The sequence below is a fragment of the Amphibalanus amphitrite genome, unplaced genomic scaffold (genome assembly GCF_019059575.1).
Source record: "Amphibalanus amphitrite isolate SeventyFive unplaced genomic scaffold, NRLGWU_Aamphi_draft 001832F_arrow, whole genome shotgun sequence".
NCBI lineage: Eukaryota > Metazoa > Arthropoda > Thecostraca > Balanomorpha > Balanidae > Amphibalanus > Amphibalanus amphitrite.
Genome location: NW_024883325.1, coordinates 34707 through 57837, shown reverse-complemented (window position 1 = coordinate 57837; position 23131 = coordinate 34707). Strand labels below are relative to the sequence as shown.

Genomic DNA, 23131 nt, shown 5'->3' with positions numbered 1-23131 from the left:
TGTGTACGCATAGGAACAGTCCAAATATTTCAGGATAACAGTGATATGGACCACCCGTGACGACCAAGGTGTCTTTTTTGCTGATAGCCTCTTGAAAGGTCATCCGAGGTCATTTGAAGCTACAAACAGTTTTTTGCCAATAACTCTCGATTGGAAAAAGGTAGAACGCTGGGGTTGGCCTCATTGTGTTTGTCTTGCCGAGACGCATCGACTGATATGCAACATGACTTTTTCCGGTCAGGTCATGACCTTGACCTGAGGTCAAATTTTGAAGCTGACCTTTCAAGGTCAAATTATAGTTCATTCGACGCGTCTCGGCGAGAGGAACACGATTCTGGCATTAGAAATGACCTAGCTTTCTTAAGTCAAAATCTATTGTCGAAAAACACTTTTCTTAAAAACAGCTATTTTTTGAATTTTTGCCCTCTGGAGGCTAAGCCGTTGACCTGAGGTCATTTTTGATGATGATCTTATCAAAAGTAAAGTTCAAAACCTATCGATTGCTTTTCCCAGCGTTTTTCTAGCTATCATAGTTCCTGAGATAATGGCATGTTTTCTGAAAAATATAATGACAATTCGCAAATTTTGACCTTTAACCCGCGCCCTGGTGTGGGTCTGAGCCACCTTCGCCCTGGTGGGGGGGGGGCCAAAATGACCCCCCCCCCGTCTAACTCGAAAACGAAGAGGGCTAGGAAGACGCGGAAAAAAGCAAACGAAAGCCCATAACAAGTACGTTCGAAAGTATTTCGGTCATTTTTTCGCTAAGGTCAATATTGAGGTCGCTAGAGGTCATCATAGGTCAAATTTCAGTGTTTTCGGTGTTGCCGGACATATTCCGCTGTAGCTCGGAAACTAGAAGAGCTAGAGAGCCGCGGAAAAAAGCAATCGATAGCTCTTTTCAAGCTCTTTCGCCAAGGTTCGTCAGATTTGACCTCAGCTCAACGGTTTGGCCTACAGAGGTCATGCAAGGTCAACTTGGCAAATTTCGTTGAAAATGTTTTTAACTATAGCATGCATTCACGAGAAAATAGAGAAACGATTCATGCACCATCGTGCTTGGCTCGTCGAGACGCGTCGAATGATATATAGTTTGACCTCGAAAGGTCATTTTGAAAATTTGACCTCAGGTCAAGGTCATGACCTTACCGAAATAGGTCATGCTGCATATCATTCGATCCGCATTGACGAGACAAACACGATAAACGTCGAACGGAGTCTCTATCTCTATTCAATAACAAGTAAGTGCAGAAAAACCGCTGGTGACCTCTGGTGACCAGGGAGATGACCTAGCGTGACCTCAGCGAGGTCACAAGCAAATGGTTTCACATGGGCTGTGATTTGCTGACCCAAGACACTTCAATAACGAAATATAGGAACAATCACGCCCGATTTAGCTGAAAAACAACTACTTTTCGATTCTCCCATTGACTTATAATGGGGAGCAGCGATGACCTGACCTGACCTTAGGTCACATTTATAAAAAATCCGAGATAGCCATTTTGTAGAGCTGGGCGACATCTTCAAGTACTGTAAATTTTACATCGATCGGATAAAAGCTGTGCCTTTGAGAGAGCTTTGAACTTTTTTAGAGGTGGTGTCAGTTTTGGTGACCTTGTGACCTGACCTGACCTGACCCGAACCCCCCAAAAAAGGACATGATGTAAAAATGTTGAATAAACAGCTATACAAAGTTTCAGGGCGCTAACTCAAGTGGTTTCTGAGTTATCGCTGAAAAACCACAGGGGGGGGGCCAAAATGGCCCCCCCCACCAGGGCGAAGGTTAATGACCTCCGGTGACCCTAATATTGCTCTAAAATGAAAAATGACCAAAATACTTTCAAACGTACGCATCAAGAGCCATCGACCGCTTTTTACCGCGTCTTTCTAGCCCTATTAGTTTTTGAGTTAGAGGTGGGTGGTAACATATGCCCCCCCCCCCACTTGGGCGAAGTTGGCTGAGACCGCCACTGGGGCGCGGGTTAACAACAAATATCTTCATTTTATGAATTTATTTCAGTGTTTTAATCGATGATGCTCTCTGATAATATGACACAGCAGGCATATAAGCAATTAGTGCAGCTCTAGCTGATAGCTGCTAAGAGACACACTGAACCTGATTTGACCAAATCTGCACCTGATCTGTACCAGATGTGCACCAATACCAAATGTGTACCAGATGGCCGTCGTGAAAACGGCTAATAACCATCGTAAGTAAGTTGGTTAACGGCGATCACGACCGAAGGTCAAATTTCGCCTAGCTCGACAATTTTTGACAAATGGGCACATAGCTCAGAAACGAAGTAAGCTATAACAGCGCTGCGTAAGATTACATTCGATATCTATTATATACATATGCTCTTTCGGAATGTGTACTCACATTTGATTTAGCCTCCAGTAAATAGCCATTTAGCCGCAGTGGTAAAATGTACTGTCAATATTGACGTTTTCGCGAGAAAAAATGCCTACTTTCCAAACAAACCATATGTAACACTTATTTCAACAGGCATCATATATGATTCTTGGGTTTAACCCTCACCCGCACATGCCATTTTCCCATCCTAGAACACACATGGGGGGGGGGGGTTGCCACCCCCCCGCGCCATTTCGTTCCTGTTGGAGATAGAGCTTAGCGGTAAAGACCAGAAAGATTCTTTGGGAAGAGACAAATCCAATGATACCCAGTTTTACCTTCTCAGGTCAGTCATTGACCTTCCAGGTCAAGTCAAACTAAAAAATGTTGCTGTTTTGGGTCACCGTTGGATATCAAGTGCGCTCCTTATCATATACCGATGACGATGCTGTTTTCCGGTGCCAAGCCAGCTAGAACCTCTTTGTCACACTACCCGACCAGATTTTTGCTGCTGAGGTCATTTCAGGTCAAGTTAGTTCAAGGTCAATTATATGTGTTTGTATGTCTGTGTGTGTCTGTGTGTATACCTACTGATGTGTGCACCGATTGTTTTTGTGTCCATATTACATGAAATCATGATCTGAGAAGCTTTTACCAAAAATGCAGTAAAAAAAAACTTCACAAAAAGTAAATTTAGCTTGCCTAAAACGCAATTATCTTGGATGACCTAGGTTGACCTTGACCCTGACCTTGACACCTGTACATCGTCGAACAACATGTTCCATGATAGGTGGGAGGTAAGACTGGCAAAAAAGGCCGAAGTCAAGGTGTCAAAAGCTCACAAGGCACATGGCAAACGCAAGATGTTGAGAATTGGCCATTTGGGTCATGACATGACCTGAAAAACAAGGTCATTTCTCCGAAACCAAATATCACAGCAACTTGAAATTTTCAGTGGACATCAAGAAAGGAAAGAGGAGCAGCTATACGAAAAATCAGCCTTCTAGCTCTAAAAATGTTGAGTGCAGAGCATATGCGGACGACACCCAGGTTCTAGTGAGCGGCCGTGCCGACGACCTCAGATCGCTTATCTCTCGCATGGAAGCTTCCCTCGCATCAATCAGTGACTGGTTCTGTCTTCACGCCCTCAAGCTAAACGCAAACAAAACTCAACTAATTGTTTTTGGCAGCAGACAAAATTACGGAAAGTACCCGACTTCAGCGTCTCTCTTCGTGACTCTGTGTTGCAGCCATGCGAGCAGGTGGGAAATCTGGGTGTTGTCTTTGACAGCGCCCTGTCCTGGGAAGCACATGTGTCCGAGCTTAGTCGTCGGTGTACTGGCTTGTTGGTCGGACTGTCTCACGCACGAAATTGTCTCCCTGACGGTGTCATTAAAGTTCTCGTTACATCTCTGGTCATATCACGAATCAACTACTGCCTCACTGTCATGTACGGTAACGGGACTCAGGAAAATTTTGACCGACTCCAGAAAATTTTGAACTTTGCCGCTTGAGTGATGAGTGATCTTCGGACGGCGTAAGTTTGACCACGTCTCGGACCTGCGCGACAGACTTGGCTGGCTATCACCAAAATCCATGTCAGATTACCTGACACTCACGATCGCGCAAAAGGTCATTAAGCATGAAGAGCCCGAGAACCTCGCTGCACTGTTCGTTCCCAACCAAAATTTTCGAGACAGGCACACACGGCAGGATCATCTCCTTCATCTTCCCCGACCGAGGCTTGAAACCGGAAAACGGCTTTTTGAGTACCGCGCCGCGGCGCTATTGAATAGCCTCCCACCCCAGGTAGTGCAGCTGCCACCTGCCAGCTTCGCCCGGTCTGCCAGGGCCGCGCTGATTAACAAATCCCCGCTACGCCGCTGACGAGTCTGTTTAGTAGTAGGCAGGGCATGCCGCCAATTGGTGGACGATCTGTTTGTGCTTATGTATATATATTGTTTGTCTTATGTACATATGTAGATGATTATTGTCGCGACCCCCATCGATGGATGACTGTCGTCTAGTGCTGAGTGTTCTTCCCCCTGCCCGCATGATTGTTACCCATTATACTCGGATCTTAGCCGTAATCGCCACGCCATATGTGGAAGGCTTTTGGTGTCAATACATACATACATACAATACATACAAAGACTACCTGGGGGGGGGGGGGTGGCAACCACCCCGCCCCCATGTGCGGGCGAGGGTTAAATGCGTCGCATGACTTGACCTTGAAAGGTCAGATTGAAAATGTTATCTAAGGCAAGGGCTTAATTCTTGACCAAAAAAAGGTCATGTTGCATATCAAACGATCCATATCGTTGTGTTTATCACATCCGAAGTGTTCCCATCGTTCTAAAATTTATTTATCAAAAGTTACCTATTGTCGAAAATTGGACCCTTCATTTCCTGAGATGACCTCAAAGATATAAAGATGCGTGTCTGATTTTCGGTATTTATCCTTTTGTACTTCACTAATTATCTATCATTTGATGTTTTAGTGCTTAGTATGACTATCATCCCAAGGGCTGCTGGTCAGGTCAGGTAAGCTGAGGCTCGCTCACCTGACGTGACCTCGTGACCTGGTGACGTGACCTCGTGACCTGGTGACCTGACACTGTAAGATTTGCGTCTGAAATTTTCGCAGCATGTTTCGAAAAGATATACGATAGGGTGGAAAACCACAAAGCGGCGCCCAAACACCAATAGCTACTTTTGTTGTCTGCTACCACCATGCATCGAGTGTTTTAGTGGTAGAGAGACATTGGAACGAGCGCCTCATTCAAGTGTCTTCTCATGTTGTGTTTTTTTCTCGTATGTATACTTGTAGTAATTGTAATATCGTATTTGTATTTACTATCTTTGGTCCAGTGACTTATGCTGGCGGAATATCAGCCGAAATATATGGCCTTCGGTATTTCCAATCCGATATTGATCTGAAAAAAATGAAATGTATGTACACATTCTGAAGAAAGACTTCGAAATAGCATAACTGTACCTATGTCATGTCACATGCTAGCAAGTTTCTGACCACAATCAAAATCTGGACAAGCACAGATAATGTGCCCTCAGCCCTGACTACCTCCATCGATTCGCTATTCTGGCCTGACTGGTCTAAGAGATCACAGGTCAGAGGCCATTTATAGGTCAGGATCATAAAATTTTCAGAAATGTGTAAAATAAATCAAACCGAGGGTTTCGGCGCGACCCACCACTGTATTCCCGAAACGAGGGGATGCGATCAATCCCCTACATGTGTGAGGGGCAGCATGTGTCTTCTTCACCTCTTCACTAGGTGTTTGGCAGAAAGGGAACACGTCAGAAGGAACACTGGCAGTCAGGAAACAAAATGATTCGGTGTTTATCATTGACGCCCACGTATTCACTCGCGGCAGGTCGTTTGATGATGTGCAAAAAGCCGGGTCGAAGCGCATCGGAGAGAGAAACACGATGCTGGCCAATTCAAGATCTAATCAGATTTATATCAAAAGTTGTTGTAAAAAAGCTCCATGTTGTTGGTATTTACTGGCTAAACTGAGTTAACACCATATCGGTAACCTTTGGCCAAATATTGGCCATGAGGACACATAGGGAAAGAGCTTTAGAAGAGCTATCGAATATGTTTTAAAACCTCAAGAGACATCACGCAAGCAAATTTGACATGAGCCAGACTTATGCTAGTTGCTACCAACAGGCTACAGGGAACACCACAGAACTCGAAATGTGCAAATCGAAAAACTCAAATTCATGGATATTGGACAGAAACAATGTCCCTCAATCCTCCAGTCCCATCGCCTCTCAGTATCATCTCGTCTCTCCAGCGTTTGGCTCCGCCCCGCCGCCTCCTCCCCGGTCTCTCATTGGCTGCCGCCGGAGGTGGGCGTGTCCTCATCTCCGGCGGCCTCTCGGGCGTGTGAACCCGCAGCCCAAACGACCGGCGCGGCGCGGAGGTGTTCCTCGTGAGAGACCTCGTCGTTACCGTCGCGTCGTGCAGTCTTGGCGTCGGCGGGTGCGGTGGGGCAGTGAGCGCAGCGGCGGCCGGTCAGGTCGAGCGTGCGGGCCGCCGGCCGGGCAGTATGGTGATGGACATGCGCAGCTGCCGCTACCCGGAGGGCACCTACCCGCCGCTCTCGGCCGGCTACGGCCCGCTGCGGGACGGAGCCGGCAGCCCCGGCTACGGCCAGCCGTACCCCGCGTTCCGCGCCGGCCCGGACAGCACGGCGGCACCGTTCAGTCCTGACCAGTCCGACTACCCGCACGCCTTCAGCGAGGAGGAGCACGGCGAGCACGACGGCCACGCCGAGCACGACGAGCACGTGCCGCACGTGCTGGCGCCGCACACGCACGGCCACGGCCAGCGGCGCTGCCTGCCCTGGGCGTGCAAGGCGTGCAAGCGCAAATCGGTGACCATAGACCGCAGGAAGGCGGCCACAATGCGCGAGCGGCGCCGGCTCAAAAAGGTGGGTGTCAGGACGGAGAGGCTCGTCGGCAGCACAATCATATGTATCAGTGAAGTGGATGATCTGGATTATGTGCGCGTAAAATGTTTTATTGCACACCTGCGACTAAAACAGGAACGCGTCGATTAGTAAACATCACTGAATTCGATTGAAAACACCCCAAAGAGTCCCTTCAATTCAGTTACAGTGCGTGAATAAAATCAATTAGATAAAATCAGGTGCCACATACTAATGTTGAGCTGACCTTGTTTTGCATTCTATTCATTTTTAACGAGATACTATATTGTAGCTTTATTTGCTGTCTGCTTTATCTGCTATGGAAATATGATTCGCATTTACTCAGCTCCTACGGGACGGAACAGGCACTTGTATTTTTTAATATTTCATCACACTTATTTCAGTAGGATTGAGCCCAAAACACCAGTGGGATTACAACGGTCGCATATTGCACCTTAAAACAATATGAGAACATTTCTCCTGACTTCGTCTAGGGCTAGTATTATAACATCATCTTCTTCATCTGATTCACTTCAATAGACTCGAAACAATTAAACGTAAATAGTTATTTGAACACCTGCGCTAACATTCGATTCATGCGAACACATCGTTAGCTGTCAATGGTCTCCTGTTTCTATCAAATCGAACATGGAACGATAAGGCCAACCGATGGGAGTGGTACGTTATTTACCGAATGTATAAAACATGTTTTCGCGATACAAATGACAGGTGAGAGAATCAGTGCAGTGTTCAGAGCTATATCCCGCGCCCCGCTGGGCTATTCAGCCATACGCGCCCTGCTGGGGGGGGGGGGCAGATTCTGCCCCCCCCCCCCCCTGTCTAACTTCCGAACCGATGGTCGTAGAAAGACGGGAAAAACGGCAATCGAAAGCTCTCAACAAGGCGGATCTTAAGAGCCCAATTTTTTTTCCTTAAGTAGGTCAGAGGTTAGGTCAAGGTCAGGTCAAGGGTACAAAATGCAAGTTTCTACAGTATCGGCCTTGCACCGTAGTTGCCGAAGAATGGACTGAGACTGATTGCCCAAAGCGTGCTCTTAGACTACCAAGACAATATTCGTTGCACACAATGTCATTCAAAGGTCAAGGTCAAGGTCAGGTCAGGTCAGGTCAGGTCAGGTCACCAAAAACAAAATATAGAAAAGGGCATGTGCGACACATGTTTTATGGGTCATTTTACTCATGGAATTCGATAGGCACACTCAATAAGTGATATGGAGCACCTCTGGATGAATTTCAGGTCGAGGTCAGGTCAAGGTCAGGTCAAGTGAGGTCAAATTTTGAAGTTGGTTGTTAAGGCCTAAAGGTGTCTATCCGATGCAGTTTTTTCACGGCGAATCGAATGGTGCTATTTTTGTTTCCGTACGAGGTCAAAAATAGCACCAAAAACTTCCAAAAAAATCATTTTTCAAAAAATTTGTGTGTCGTGACGTCATAAAATTTTGAATAACTCCCACATTTTTGAACCGATTCTTCTAAAAATTGGTATGTAGGTGCACATAGACCACTTCTTTGACATATATTCCGGTTTTTTCGATAAACTCAAAATTTTGGATTTTATAAATATTTTCCCAAAAAAGTCAGTTTTTTGGAAAATTTTTGGCCAAAATCCAAAATTTTCAAAAAACCGAGATAGCCATTTGATAGACAAAGTAGAATCACGTATAATCTTTTTTGTTACGTCTTGATTCCTTTAAAAATGAAGATGTTAGCGGCGTTTGAAATTTTGCCGTTTTTGAGGCGAAAATGGCGAACATGACGTCACTAAAACGTCAATTTCTCAAAAATTGTCCGACGGATTTCGCTCAAATTTTCAGGGAACGTGTCAATTTGATGTATGATAAGGTACTGAAAGTTTTACGTCGCTGGCGTAACGCGTTTAGAAGTTATTGGCGAAAAACGGGAGGGGGCAGATTCTGCCCCCCCCCCCAGCGGGGCGCGGGATATGCTTCAACAGTTAGGTATATATGAATGAATCATCAGCTTCTTAATCATTCTTTCTTCAGCAAAAATTAACCATATAAATTGCGTCCACAATACACAGAATATAGATATTTTAACCAGACATATGTATTGTGCATGGATCTGAGCGATTAATCTGTGATCTGAGTGGATGGCTCAAAACAAGCGACAAGTTTTGGATCTATGACCCCATCGGATCACACGACAAACCGATAACAGAGGTCCCTGATTCGAGTAGATCTTGCCAAACGTGACCTTTGAAATAATATTTTTATATGGTTTCATGTCAAAATGTACCACTGACAAGACTATGAATTGGAATGAGAAATCACAGAGTATTCCCGAAGCAGAACCATTGCGAATTGAAACAAGTGATCCTGGAATATTTTTTGTCAAAAAATAGTAGGGGAAGTTGGGGCAATGCCGGAGTTGGGGCAAAGCCGAAATTCGTGATATTTCTAAAACCGTACGACATGGATGCCACGTCTCAGTGATGCTCTGAAGCTTAAGTGACTACAATTATCGCATGTTTGTTACGAGTCGTCATTTGGAATACTTCGGCTGTGAGGGCGCCAAAAGCGTTTTCAAGGTACGTTTGCCTTGTACTACATGCGCCTTTGAAGCTGCATTTCTTACTCATTATGCTACCGTTTGTCTGGCCAATTCGGTCAAGTAATCTTCAGCATGTCTTTGCATAAGTGTGCTGCCTATTTGAAATTTATACAGCACGTTTAAAAGTTATGGACCTGCAAATGAAAGTATGGCTGGCTGGGGTAATGCCGAAAACGAGCAATTACGCACGTTAAAGCACGCTACGTGGACTTTACTGCTGTAGAATAGCAACGCGTATTTTTAGTCAAACAAATTACACTTTCAGCCGGCACAACGGCCTGTTACCTATAAGGAATAATTTACCTGGCATTTTGTTATTATATCACACAATTATAACTTCCAGTGTGCACCAAGCGTCCTCAAGCTCTTAAAACGCGTGTCAGCTTTGATGAATTTTGGATAAAGTTTGAGATAAATTGGCAAAACATCAATGTCGGCATTCCTCGTAGATCATTTATCCCATTTTCGGCTTTCCCCGCAGTCCGGGGCAACGCCGAAAAAGTCAGTTCTTTGATATTTTTAGTTTTTGCGCTTAACGGCATGCGAATTCATCAAATGCGCCTGGTATGTTTGAAAGACAACAGACTGGCCTCTCGAATGACGCCAACAAGAATAGCTTATGTTGTCTACCTTGCGTACTACGGACGTCAGAAAAAAGTATTCGGCGTTCCCCCAACTTCCCCTAAGGATCTATGATCTTAGTGGATCTCTAGACAAATAGCATTGGACCTATGATCCCAATGGATCTCTCGATTAATGGGAATTGGATATATGCTCCGATAGGATCCTAGCTCAAGATATGTGGAATCAAATTTTTGATCCATTTTCTAGGATCCGTGCACATGTCTGGTTATAAGACGAAACATAAACAGTGGGAGGAATCCGAAATGCGACGATGCAGAAACGATCTCATTTAGGCTCATTCAATGTTATTTTTGACCACGAACAACAGCAATAGCAATTTCTCAGCAAGATAATATCCGTCGTTCATTATCTACCGGCTACCCCTTCAACAATATGGGCGTTATAACAATCGGTAAGGACAAAATACCGTCTAGACAATATTGCAAGCACAATCACTCCCACTGTTAGGCCTTCAAATTAAACCAAAAACACGAATACTCAACATGAGCCACAGCCCAACCACGCACAACTGAGCGCTGCATTATCCTATCAAAACAAAGACGACCCGGCTCTGTGTCTCCGGCCTGTCAATCCGCGCCCACGGCTCGTTCCGCACGATATCGGGCGTTCCACGTCAGACACTCTCTGTCTCCTGCAGCCGCTCTCAAACCGCACTTACTGGCTCCGCCTCAAACCGCACCATCTCGGTCGAACGAGTTCTGACCGACTGACGCCCGGCCGTCGCCAGCAAACATGGCGGCGCCCATCGACCAGAGGGGAGCGGACATGTGCGAAATGATGGTAGTGACGAGTAACGGGTCCAGAATTTGATGACTGTAATTGTATGCTAGAATATATGCATACGTAAATATATGACAGAGGAAATGTGGTGTAATAAATAGAACAGTTTAAGTGTCCAATGCAGAACAAATTTAATATCATTTTATGGTTGGAAGGGATGACTCGAAGGAAACCAGTCCAGTCACACCTGTAAAGTCAAGACGGCAAGATTGGCGCACGTTTCGCAAATATACAATTGCTTAGAATGCATTTCGCGTCACAAAAAGTTTCTCTCGCGTGCAAGTAATTGAAAAATCGCAATGATTACGCTGCTACTCACTCTGTACTCTGTACTAAAACACCAGTACCTGTCTAAGTTCCAACATTGACCTGGAGTTGTGCTCCTAAATTCCATGACTGGTATGTGATCATACACAGAACATATTTCTGGATAATTCATTATGCAACGCTTTAAAGCGAAAAACATATAAATGATGAGATTATGCTAAAACGAGCAATGATCTATGCAATGTTCAACACTGGTAGCTACGATTAACTTGCACTCTTATCCCGTGATTTAATGCCATCAATTGTGGACCTTGCAACGCTTTCGAGCGAAACTGTAGGACAAATTATCATTACCTCAAATGTGTTAGTTCAGAGGGCTGACTCAGAGGAATTTCGTCTCATTTATAAAGATAGCGATTGTCTCATCATTACAATTTGAAGCCAACTGAATAATCATAGCAGCTGGTGCGAACATTAGAACACAGTGATAAACTCTGCTTCTCTCGTGAAAGTAAGCTTCCGATTAAAAGACAAGGGCAGCTGGACTAATTTTTCAGCAGCCCGGGATTAAATTGAAGACGTTTCTTAGCTATAAACATGGTTATTTTACAGACAGCGTGACGGGGCACTTTTCTTACACTGCTCTTAGTTTGTAGATATCGAAGTTCATAGTTATATTTATGCTCTGTTTCTAAAAAGCACGGGACTTTGCAGATACCCATTAATTGAAAATGTTCACATCTAATTATGCATAATAATTACAGTCCTAATTAGCATCTTGTAATGGTCCGAATCGTCATTTTTCTTAGAAAAGGCTGTTCAAAATGTTCCTGAAGTGAATAGATAATTAATTGATCACTTTTACCATCTTTAGGTAAAGTACGAGTATCAGTACCTACCTATTCATCTTTAGTTTATAAAATTAATGCCAAATGAAATTCAGAATACCAAATTTGCCGTCAAGCATCAGCATCCACAATCCAGTAAATTCGATGGTTTGTCTCGGCGAAAACGACAAGTCACTCTGAAAGTTTTCGCTCCTGCAACTCAGTCAAGAAACCTGAAATATGTGTCGCCCTGCTGGTCTTCGTCTCCAACTCCTCGTCTGCCGTCCAGCCCATGCTGCGGGTGGGCGTTTTGTCAACCAGCCATGACCCATTGATCATATTTCCATAATTCCCCGGCAGGTTTATGTGCCCGCTACTGGATCATCTCATCTCACATGTCGTCCTACCCGCTACTGAATCACGTCCTCCTGCTCGGTCTTCCCACGACAAGGCCGAAACCTCGCCATCAACACCGATAAAAACACAGTGCTGAGCTCTTTATGATAGGCCGGCTCGAGACGCTCACACCTTAATCCTCTGCAATATGACGAACGGGCGCGCCGCAGCGCTCTGAGACAAATAAACAGACAGTTTGACTGGGGATGATTTACGTGTGTATCCAGAGGGCTCCATTAATGCTACGCAGCTCCGATGGATTAGCTGATAAGTCCGAGCCAACAGCTGAATTATGAGCGGATATTTCAACAGCCGCCGACACGATGAAAATCGTGTTGGACGGCCAACAGTTGGGTGGGTGATGCTACCGACAGCCTCACGTCGTGTTCCATTTGTCAACTAATAATCGGATATGAGTTTATGATGTGAGCAGCGGTAGCAATCAATTTACCTCGCATGAACCAACAGATGGTTTTGTCGATAACATTGCCTCTTGTATTTGTTTTGAGTGATCATGAATGCACCGACACATCTCATGATTTATCGAATACCTAAATGTGATGCTAAGTAAATAACACAAGCACATATGCACACACGTGCTCGCATCTTACTAAACTAAACCCCGTCATTCGCAGGTGAACGAAGCATTCGACATGCTCAAGAAGCGAACGTGCGCCAACCCGAACCAGCGGTACCCGAAGGTGGAAATCCTGAGGGCGGCCATCGAGTACATTGAGGCGCTGGAGGACATGCTGAGGGGCGCCCGCGGCGGCTCCGGGGGCGCCGCCGGCTCGGGCGCCCCCGAGGAGGCACGCCCCGACGCGCCCATCAACCCGACCTCTGGCTATAATATGGTGAGTAGAAGGCGGTAGCACTGTATGTTTGCTGGTCATGTGGGCGCTAGTCGGCATTGTGGGCAAAGTAGGAATGGTGCTATTGTTGCAGTTGCAGGCGGGCCTCCATCAAATGAAATTGAATCGTCTTTCTATGTCTTTTTATCTTTTTTCTTCCTTTCTCCTTCTCTTTCTTTTCTCTTTCTCTCTTGCTTGCCTTCCTCTCCGTCTCCATTTATTCAACATGCCTTGGAGAAGATGATCTAGTATTGCCGTCCCCACATTTGACAAGTTTCCAGTGAATGAGGATTTAAATGATGAATGTGCAACACCAGCTGCATCAAATTTGAAATTCGTGGTAGCTGGGATTCATAATGGCAGACTAATCTTCGCCGGATTAACCCTTGACGACCTCAGCACATGCTTGAAACATGTAATCCACGTCATTTGCCTAACAGCTTCTAATGGAAGATCGTCGAATGATTTATCATTTGCAAAATGTTACAAACGTTCATATTTGAACAGTTCATTATTCTAAATTATCTGAATGATCTGAAATGGTATTAATCAGTATCTAAAATTTATTTGCTTCGATGATATGATAGTATGCTTAGAAATATGCTCGTTTATACACACTTCTTAAGTTAGCACAGCAATAGATTTATGTTATTTTTTTCTGTACACTGCATATCTTCTTTTGAACTACATTTTTAGCTCCCCACTCAGTCAGCATTGAGCATCCTCTCACTGCGTTCACTCGCCAGTGCTCTCCCTGCATGGGCGTGTGTGGTCCGATGTTGTGTGCGTTGCTGGCCCACTTCGCACGGCTGACCGGCCAGCGGCGCGGCACAGACCGGTGAAAAACAGACGGCGGGTCCCCGAGTGATGCCGTGAGTCCGTCAGACCACCCCCGGAGTCCAGCCGGACGGCGGCGCCTCAGTCAGCGACGAGGGCCGCGCTAATTTCAGCCCCTCCCCTCTCCCCGTCCCCAGTCGGCGGCCTCCTCCCCGCGACGGGGAACCCTCTCCCTCCGACCGTTGCCACGTGCCACGATTTGAGAATGTTTTCAAGTGAGGGATTGGTTGAATGTGGCTTGGTCAGGCGAAGCGAGGCGAGACTGGTGTGATTGATTGAGAAGCTTCAATGGGTGGTGTCGGACTCATGTTGTGTCATTAGTATTCTAAATTGCAATGATTCATTCAAAAGAATGCTACGTTTCTCTTACCTGAAAGAAACAGCTATACAAACAATAAAAACATAAATTCATAACGTTACACTTGAAACTAGAGCCATAAATATTCAGTGTTAATAACATTGCTTCCCTCTTCGCATAATCAGTCGCACGTTATCGTCACTCCTCCTTTCGATCTCGACATGATTGAGCGACAGAATGATGTAACATGTCTCCGAATGAAACCTGATTTGACACAGAACAAGTCACACCACCCAAACAGTCCGCGGGTCGTCACTCAGCCCTTCACCTTGAAACAAACACGTCTGGACGGAAGCATCGTTATGCACTTTAGGCCACGCTCGAGTTAATACCAGACGCTTTCTCAGGACCAGCGGCCGGACCGTATTTACCGAGCAAAACTCGCAGGCCAGCCTCAATAAAAAACGCCCGCAAAAACTGCTCTGAAAATACCCTTTGGTAATGAAGACAGCTACTTAAACTGCAATCTGTCACCCCATAAAGCCCCGCCTGTGACAGACAAAGGGGTAAAAAACGGTCGCCTATGATGAGTGAACTTTGTTACAAGCTCGACCCAGCCCTGCGAGCTATGGCTGGGAATGCCCATGAGCTCCAAAAACACGCGATGGGAAACATTAAAGCCACCGCTGTCACACACCGCTGTGCGGTTGAATAGATTCACTGTTCGACCCTCTAGCGATGACTTCAAAAGGGGTAGCAAAGGAGTGTCACGTCCTCTCATGTCTGCACATCCCCTTGTTTTTCACTGACCCGAGTCGCTCCGTCAGCCCCTCCTTCTCGACGCCATCACAGAAGCCCATAAAGTTCCACTAAAACCCTCCACCGAGGGGTTTCTGCCCGCCCGTGCCTGAGAGCCACCAGACGTCTGGGTGGCGTGCTCCGGACGCGGCGGCTCGTGTTGTCGGTGCCTGGGTCATGTCTGAGACCGGCGCCGGTGAGCTCTGAGCCGCTGAGCCGCTGAGAGGGGACTGGTGAGCCGGTGGGCTCCCGGGAACCGCTCCCGCCGGGGACAGGGGCGCCGGTCGGGCCGGCCCGGCGTCCCGGTGTTATAACACGTGCCGTCTGATGAGACCGTGGCTGCCGCGGGCCTCCCTCCGTGTTCCCTGCCGTGCTCCCCGGCAGAGCCGCCGCCCAGAGACGCCGCCGACTTGTGGAAAAACGTCCGCCCAGGCTGGATTGGGGCAGGCAGGCGGAGTTTTTGTGACCGCCAGCGCACTGGGAGGAGTAGCACCGGCCTTGGACGGCGCACGGCGCGGCCGGACACGTGTGGTTCTGCCGAGAGAAGCACCTTTCGGGAACCGGGACGCTGCCACCGGGTTTCCTGACAGGGACTGAAGGGAAATGTTGGGATTGTAACAGAAGGAAGGTTTACAGGCGTCAACTGGAACTGACACTGAAAACGCCTCAATATTTTCAATGCATTAATATTGAGCTTCAGTGAAACTCATGGAGCCAGGAGTTACTTTGCTTTGTTTTGACTATTTACAAGTCAGTGGACAATGGAGCTAAGTTAAGTAGATAGCTGTCCCAGGTCCCTCTTGAAAATTTTTACATGGCAATGATAAAAACATCCTCAATAAGGAATGGCATCGCCAGCACTCCCCACTCTCCAGTCTCCATTCCAAGGATTCGTCTGTGCAACAAATGTTCCACCTCCAACGCCAGCGATCTCTTTGAGCCTATTTGTGGAAATCAAGGTCAGTCTTGCCCGCTACAAACAACATCGAGTGTTCTACTCGCTACTACCGGACAGGGAATGAATGAATCTCGGAATGGCTGTCTTGTCGGCCTCACCCTCCGCCAACAGCTGCCGATTTCTGTCACGAACATAGGCAGGTGCGCTGGCCGCCGCCGCCTAGCGGAAAGCGCATACTGTGCCGCCGGACACGTGTGTACGGCGGTACAGTCTACCGCTCCAGGTACATACAGTCGCCAAGCCGCGCTGGGCTTCGTACGGGAGAAACGGGCACTGAATGGAGGGCTGACGCTGACCAATGCTATTTTCATCGGCGAAAGTGCCGCCAACGTATGATCACCAAACAAGCCAAAAATACATTTTAAAGCATTCAATAATTTATAAGCAGATATGTAACCGGCAAAATGATTAATGAATGATTCTCAACGGTTGTCGTATTTTCAAAATGCCTTTCAAATGTTTCCATGATCCATACATGAAATGTCAACACAACGGAAAGGTGCATTACTTTCCTTGAAACGCAGCAAAATTCACTTTCACCTGTTTTGACACACAAGTCGTCATCACTAGCACTCAGCAGTCACTTTATTCTCGACGGTAGCCTCTCTGAGCTGAATGTTATAGTGTTGCCATTGTGTGCCGACGACCGGCTCCGTCTCGTCTCGACTGCGCCAGTCCGGTACCGGCGCGGCCGGCTCGGGCAGACAATGGCCGGCTGAAGGCTGATTAGTGCTACCGTCGGCAGCATCGGTAACGACGGCTGCGCCACCTGCCGCCGACGCGTCACTCCGCGTCGACGGCGACAGCGCGCCAGGTCAACACGGAGAGTCCGCGCGGAGACACGGAGATAGGACGGTGATCGTGATGTGTTATGAGATGACGGCAGTTGCATGGATGCTTAGGTGTGAATAAGAAATAAGAGAATACTTGTTTTTATGTCTTCTAGAAAGTGGTTAAGGCTTACATGCTTAGGATATGCTTAGCTTACCTATATGAAAATAATGCATATTTGAAAAGCAAAATTGAAATCAATATGCAATTTCACTATCGTACTCTAATTGCACGCAATGAGAGACGCACGGAGGAAACCAAAACTACTCGGGCCAAACAGTAAACATATCTTATTTTGTTAGGTGTACCATATGGTTTCGTTTTAGCACAATACAGAAATTGCGCAACGGCTGTCTGAACATTCAGGCGTGACATTGCCAAACACACCTGGCAACGTCACTTAGCGCCCACAACAGCGGCAAAACAACATCGCAACTGCAACACAATATCAACGGGATGGCCGCGCCACCGTCCCGCCCGTCAGTTAGACGCTCCAAGGCGTGGGACCTGCCAGAACAACCGTCTCACTTTCATATCCTGTCCGCTTCACGCCCCTTTCCGATTCGCCACGGTATCTCTTCTTCGGAGGGAGAACATTGTTTATCATCGTATCAACTATCATGTAGCTAGTAGCGAGAGTGACTGCATTCTTCATGTCTGCCGTGAATTATTAGACCGCGAACTTTGATTGTATGGGAAGAAAGGAAATGCCGTGGATTTAATGAAAAATGCTGGAAACGAAAGCGTTAGACATTTGCAACTTTGTCTTGTTCATTATGCGCTAAATATGCTAAACTTACTTATTTTCTGACTGCCTTACCCTGGTTTCCATCAGGCTAATGTAGACGGTCAGCTTCTTTGCTGTGTTTCGTATCCATCCTGCTTTACGTTTTAACACGGAAATGAGCCGATTCATTAAACATAACACTTGGTAGCCTAGTCGTGTGTCTATTCTTTCTTGACCAGTGCGTTTTGGTTTCAGAACGGCGGCACGTCCTACTACAATACTCGACAGAGCAGCTATAGCAGCCCAGACAGCTACACGCCAATAACAAATGGTAAGACACCGGCGGTCGGCCGCCACCCGCCGCGCCGGACGGCGTATTATCGGCTAATGCTTCCTCTGAGCTGTACTGCTGTTTGTTTTGGCCGTTTAGCGGGAATACGAGCGGCCTGGGGTCGGAAAACGGTATGCGGCACAGATTGTGTTTCGCTTTGTGACGCAAGTATTTCTTTGATGACCACTCTCACGCTTGGAACTGATGAAAGGTTTGAATTCCAGCGATTGGGGGAAAAAATCACCGTTTGTTGGACTATTGCAGTCTTTCCCTGGCAAACAAACAGCATGGATGTCGTCAAATGTAAACCATTCATGTCAGTTGAGAGAGTTTCTCAGAATTGAATTACCAGCATGTACGTACATACAAAAACGCCTCTCGCATTTCAGGATTTGATAAGTGTAAAACCCTAACCTTTGTGGTAAAGCGTCTAAAATGTTATCAATCACTTAGGTGTCATATCCCTCAAAACCGGGCTGCTACCGAAGAAATCAAAGGTAAAATCTTGGCTGAAGTCTCCTAATCTAATTCTGCTATTTCTCTGCAACGACAGGTGTTCAGAGCGAGTGCTATCATTGACAAATACATTGTTTGATGGCGGTGATGCGTTGCACGTCACACCACCAGATTCCAAAGAAAACAGCCGAGCTTTCTGCACGGTCCTCGGTCATAGATATTGGCAACGGTGCGGTCAGCAATCACGAATATTTTGGGGGAATAAGAGGAAGATAATTTAACCTGCTACAAGGTTCAGATTCTCAATAGGTATATACAGGATTGATATCAAAGTGGCAATGCCTAGCTTGCGACGTCTGTCAAGACAGCCTCAGATTCAGATTCACTTTCAGAATCACATTCGGACCCCCTTAGATTTTCATAAAAACTGGTCCATGGGTACAGTTTTGGACGCTGATTCCAATGGTGAAGTCTGTTTTTCGCCACATATTATACTTTGGCCCCTAGAGGCATTCAAAGTTTTTTTTGGGGCGAAGGGGGACCCCCTTAGATTTTCATAAAAACTGGTCCATGGGTACAGTTTTGGACGCTGATTCCAAAGGTAAAGTCTGTTTTTCGCCACATATTATACTTTGGCCCCTAGAGGCATTCAAAGTTTTTTGGGGGAAGGGGGACCCCCTTAGATTTTCATAAAAACTGGTCCATGGGTACAGTTTTGGACGCTGATTCCAATGGTGAAGTCTGTTTTTCGCCACATATTATACTTTGGCCCCTAGAGGCATTCAAAGTTTTTTTTGGGCGAAGGGGGACCCCCTTAGATTTTCATCAAAACTGGTCCATGGGTACAGTTTTGGACGCTGATTCCAATGGTGAAGTCTGTTTTTCGCCACATATTATACTTTGGCCCCTAGAGGCATTCAAAGTTTTTTTTGGGCGAAGGGGGACCCCCTTAGACTTTCATTAAAACTGGTCCATGGGTACAGTTTTGGACGCTGATTCCAATGGTGAAGTCTGTTTTTCGCCACATATTATACTTTGGCCCCTAGAGGCATTCAAAGTTTTTTGGGGGAAGGGGGACCCCCTTAGATTTTCATAAAAACTGGTCCATGTGTACAGTTTTGGACGCTGATTCCAATGGTGAAGTCTGTTTTTCGCCACATATTATACTTTGGCCCCTAGAGGCATTCAAAGTTTTTTGGGGGAAGGGGGACCCCCTTAGATTTTCATAAAAACTGGTCCATGGGTACAGTTTTGGACGCTGATTCCAATGGTGAAGTCTGTTTTTCGCCGCATATTATACTTTGGCCCCTAGAGGCATTCAAAGTTTTTTTTGGGGCGAAGGGGGACCCCCTTAGATTTTCATAAAAACTGGTCCATGGGTACAGTTTTGGACGCTGATTCCAACGGTGAAGTCTGTTTTTCGCCACATATTATACTTTGGCCCCTAGAGGCATTCAAAGTTTTTTTTTGGGCGAAGGGGGACCCCCTTAGATTTTCATAAAAACTGGTCCATGGGTACAGTTTTGGACGCTGATTCCAATTGTGAAGTCTGTTTTTCGCCACATATTATACTTTGGCCCCTAGAGGCATTCAAAGTTTTTTTTGGGCGAAGGGGGACCCCCTTAGATTTTCATAAAAACTGGTCCATGGGTACAGTTTTGGACGCTGATTCCAATGGTGAAGTCTGTTTTTCGCCACATATTATACTTTGGCATCTAGAGGCATTCAAAGTTTTTTTGGGGGAAGGGGGACCCCCTTAGATTTTCATAAAAACTTGTCCATGTGTACAGTTTTGGACGCTGATTCCCATGGTGAAGTCTGTTTTTCGCCACATATTATACTTTTCCCCTAGAGGCATTCAGATTCACTTTCAGAATCACATTCGGACCCCCTTAGATTTTCATCAAAACTGGTCCATGGGTACAGTTTTGGACGCTGATTCCAATGGTGAGGTCTGTTATTCGCCACATATTATACTTTGGACCCTAGAGGCATTCAAAGTTTTTTTTGGGCGAAGGGGGACCCCCTTAGATTTTCATTAAAACTGGTCCATGGGTACAGTTTTGGACGCTGATTCCAACGGTGAAGTCTGTTTTTCGCCACATATTATACTTTGGCCCCTAGAGGCATTCAAAGTTTTTTGGGGGAAGGGGGACCCCCTTAGATTTTCATAAAAACTGGTCCATGTGTACAGTTTTGGACGCTGATTCCAATGGTGAAGTCTGTTTTTCGCCACATATTATACTTTGTCCCCTAGAGGCATTCAAAGTTTTTTTAGGGGAAGGGGGACCCCCTTAGATTTTCATAAAAACTGGTTCATGTGTACAGTTTTGGACGCTGATTCCAATGGTGAAGTCTGTTTTTCGCCACATATTATACTTTGGCCCCTAGAGGCATTCAAAGTTTTTTTTGGGCAAAGGGGGACCCCCTTAGATTTTCATAAAAACTGGTCCATGGGTACAGTTTTGGACGCTGATTCCAATGGTGAAGTCTGTTTTTCGCCTCATATTATACTTTGGCCCCTAGAGGCATTCAAAGTTTTTTTGGGGCGAAGGGGGACCCCCTTAGATTTTCATAAAAACTGGTCCATGTGTACAGTTTTGGACGCTGATTCCAACGGTGAAGTCTGTTTTTCGCCACATATTATACTTTGGCCCCTAGAGGCATTCAAAGTTTTTTTGGGGAAGGGAGACCCCCGTAGATTTTCATAAAAACTGGTCCATGGGTACAGTTTTGGACGCTGATTCCAATGGTGAAGTCTGTTTTTCGCCACATATTATACTTTGCCCCTAGAGGCATTCAGATTCACTTTCAGAATCACATTCGGACCCCCTTAGATTTTCATAAAAAAAAAACTGGTCCATGGGTACAGTTTTGGACGCTGATTCCAATGGTGAAGTCTGTTTTTCGCCACATATTATACTTTGGCCCCTAGAGGCATTCAAAGTTTTTTTTGGCCGAAGGGGAACCCCCTTAGATTTTCATTAAAACTGGTCCATGGGTAAAGTTTTGGACGCTGATTCCAACGGTGCAGTCTGTTTTTCGCCACATATTATACTTTGGCCCCTAGAGGCATTCAAAGTTTTTTGGGGAAGGGGGACCCCCTTATATTTTCATAAAAACTGGTCCATGGGTACAGTTTTGGACGCTGATTCCAATGGTGAAGTCTGTTTTTCGCCACATATTATACTTTGGCCCCTAGAGGCATTCAAAGTTTTTTTTGAGCGAAGGGGGACCCCCTTAGATTTTCATAAAAACTGGTCCATGGGTACAGTTTTGGACGCTGATTCCAATGGTGAAGTCTGTTTTTCGCCACATATTATACTTTGGCCCCTAGAGGCATTCAAAGTTTTTTTTGGGGAAGGGGGACCCCCTTAGATTTTCATAAAAACTTGTCCATGTGTACAGTTTTGGACGCTGATTCCCATGGTGAAGTCTGTTTTTCGCCACATATTATACTTTTCCCCTAGAGGAATTCAGATTCACTTTCAGAATCACATTCGGACCCCCTTAGATTTTCATAAAAACTGGTCCATGGGTACAGTTTTGGACGCTGATTCCAATGGTGAAGTCTGTTTTTCGCCACATATTATACTTTGGCCCCTAGAGGCATTCAAAGTTTTTTTGGGCAAAGGGGGACCCCCTTAGATTTTCATAAAAACTGGTCCATGGGTACAGTTTTGGACGCTGATTCCAATGGTGAAGTCTGTTTTTCGCCACATATTATACTTTGGCCCCTAGAGGCATTCAAAGTTTTTTTGGGGCGAAGGGGACCCCCTTAGATTTTCATAAAAACTGGTCCATGGGTACAGTTTTGGACGCTGATTCCAAAGGTAAAGTCTGTTTTTCGCCACATATTATACTTTGGCCCCTAGAGGCATTCAAAGTTTTTTGGGGGAAGGGGGACCCCCTTAGATTTTCATAAAAACTGGTCCATGGGTACAGTTTTGGACGCTGATTCCAACGGTGAAGTCTGTTCTTCGCCACATATTATACTTTGGCCCCTAGAGGCATTCAAAGTTTTTTTTGGGCGAAGGGGGACCCCCTTAGATTTTCATCAAAACTGGTCCATGGGTACAGTTTTGGACGCTGATTCCAATGGTGAAGTCTGTTTTTCGCCACATATTATACTTTGGCCCCTAGAGGCATTCAAAGTTTTTTTTTTGGGCGAAGGGGGACCCCCTTAGACTTTCATTAAAACTGGTCCATGGGTACAGTTTTGGACGCTGATTCCAATGGTGAAGTCTGTTTTTCGCCACATATTATACTTTGGCCCCTAGAGGCATTCAAAGTTTTTTTTTGGGCGAAGGGGGACCCCCTTAGATTTTCATTAAAACTGGTCCATTGGTACAGTTTTGGACGCTGATTCCAACAATGAAGTCTGTTTTTCGCCACATATTATACTTTGGCCCCTAGAGGCATTCAAAGTTTTTTGGGGGAAGGGGGACCCCCTTAGATTTTCATAAAAACTGGTCCATGGGTACAGTTTTGGACGCTGATTCCAATGGTGAAGTCTGTTTTTCGCCGCATATTATACTTTGGCCCCTAGAGGCATTCAAAGTTTTTTTGGGGCGAAGGGGGACCCCCTTAGATTTTCATAAAAACTGGTCCATGGGTACAGTTTTGGACGCTGATTCCAACGGTGAAGTCTGTTTTTCGCCACATATTATACTTTGGCCCCTAGAGGCATTCAAAGTTTTTTTTTTGGGCGAAGGGGGACCCCCTTAGATT

The 23131-nt window shown here is 45.9% G+C and overlaps 1 protein-coding gene across 1 annotated transcript in view; it reads left to right on the top strand.

Moving 5' to 3' along the window:
- The first annotated feature begins 6369 nt into the window (after window positions 1–6369).
- The window catches only part of LOC122375399 (transcription factor SUM-1-like), a 29692-nt gene continuing 12930 nt past the window's right edge, over window positions 6370–23131 (top strand). Inside the window, exons 1-3 of the mRNA XM_043354755.1 lie at window positions 6370–6810; window positions 12949–13167; window positions 17869–17944. Of these exons, the coding sequence (XP_043210690.1) occupies window positions 6427–6810; window positions 12949–13167; window positions 17869–17944 (679 nt within the window). The 5' untranslated portion in view covers window positions 6370–6426. The remainder of the gene's footprint in view (window positions 6811–12948; window positions 13168–17868; window positions 17945–23131) is intronic.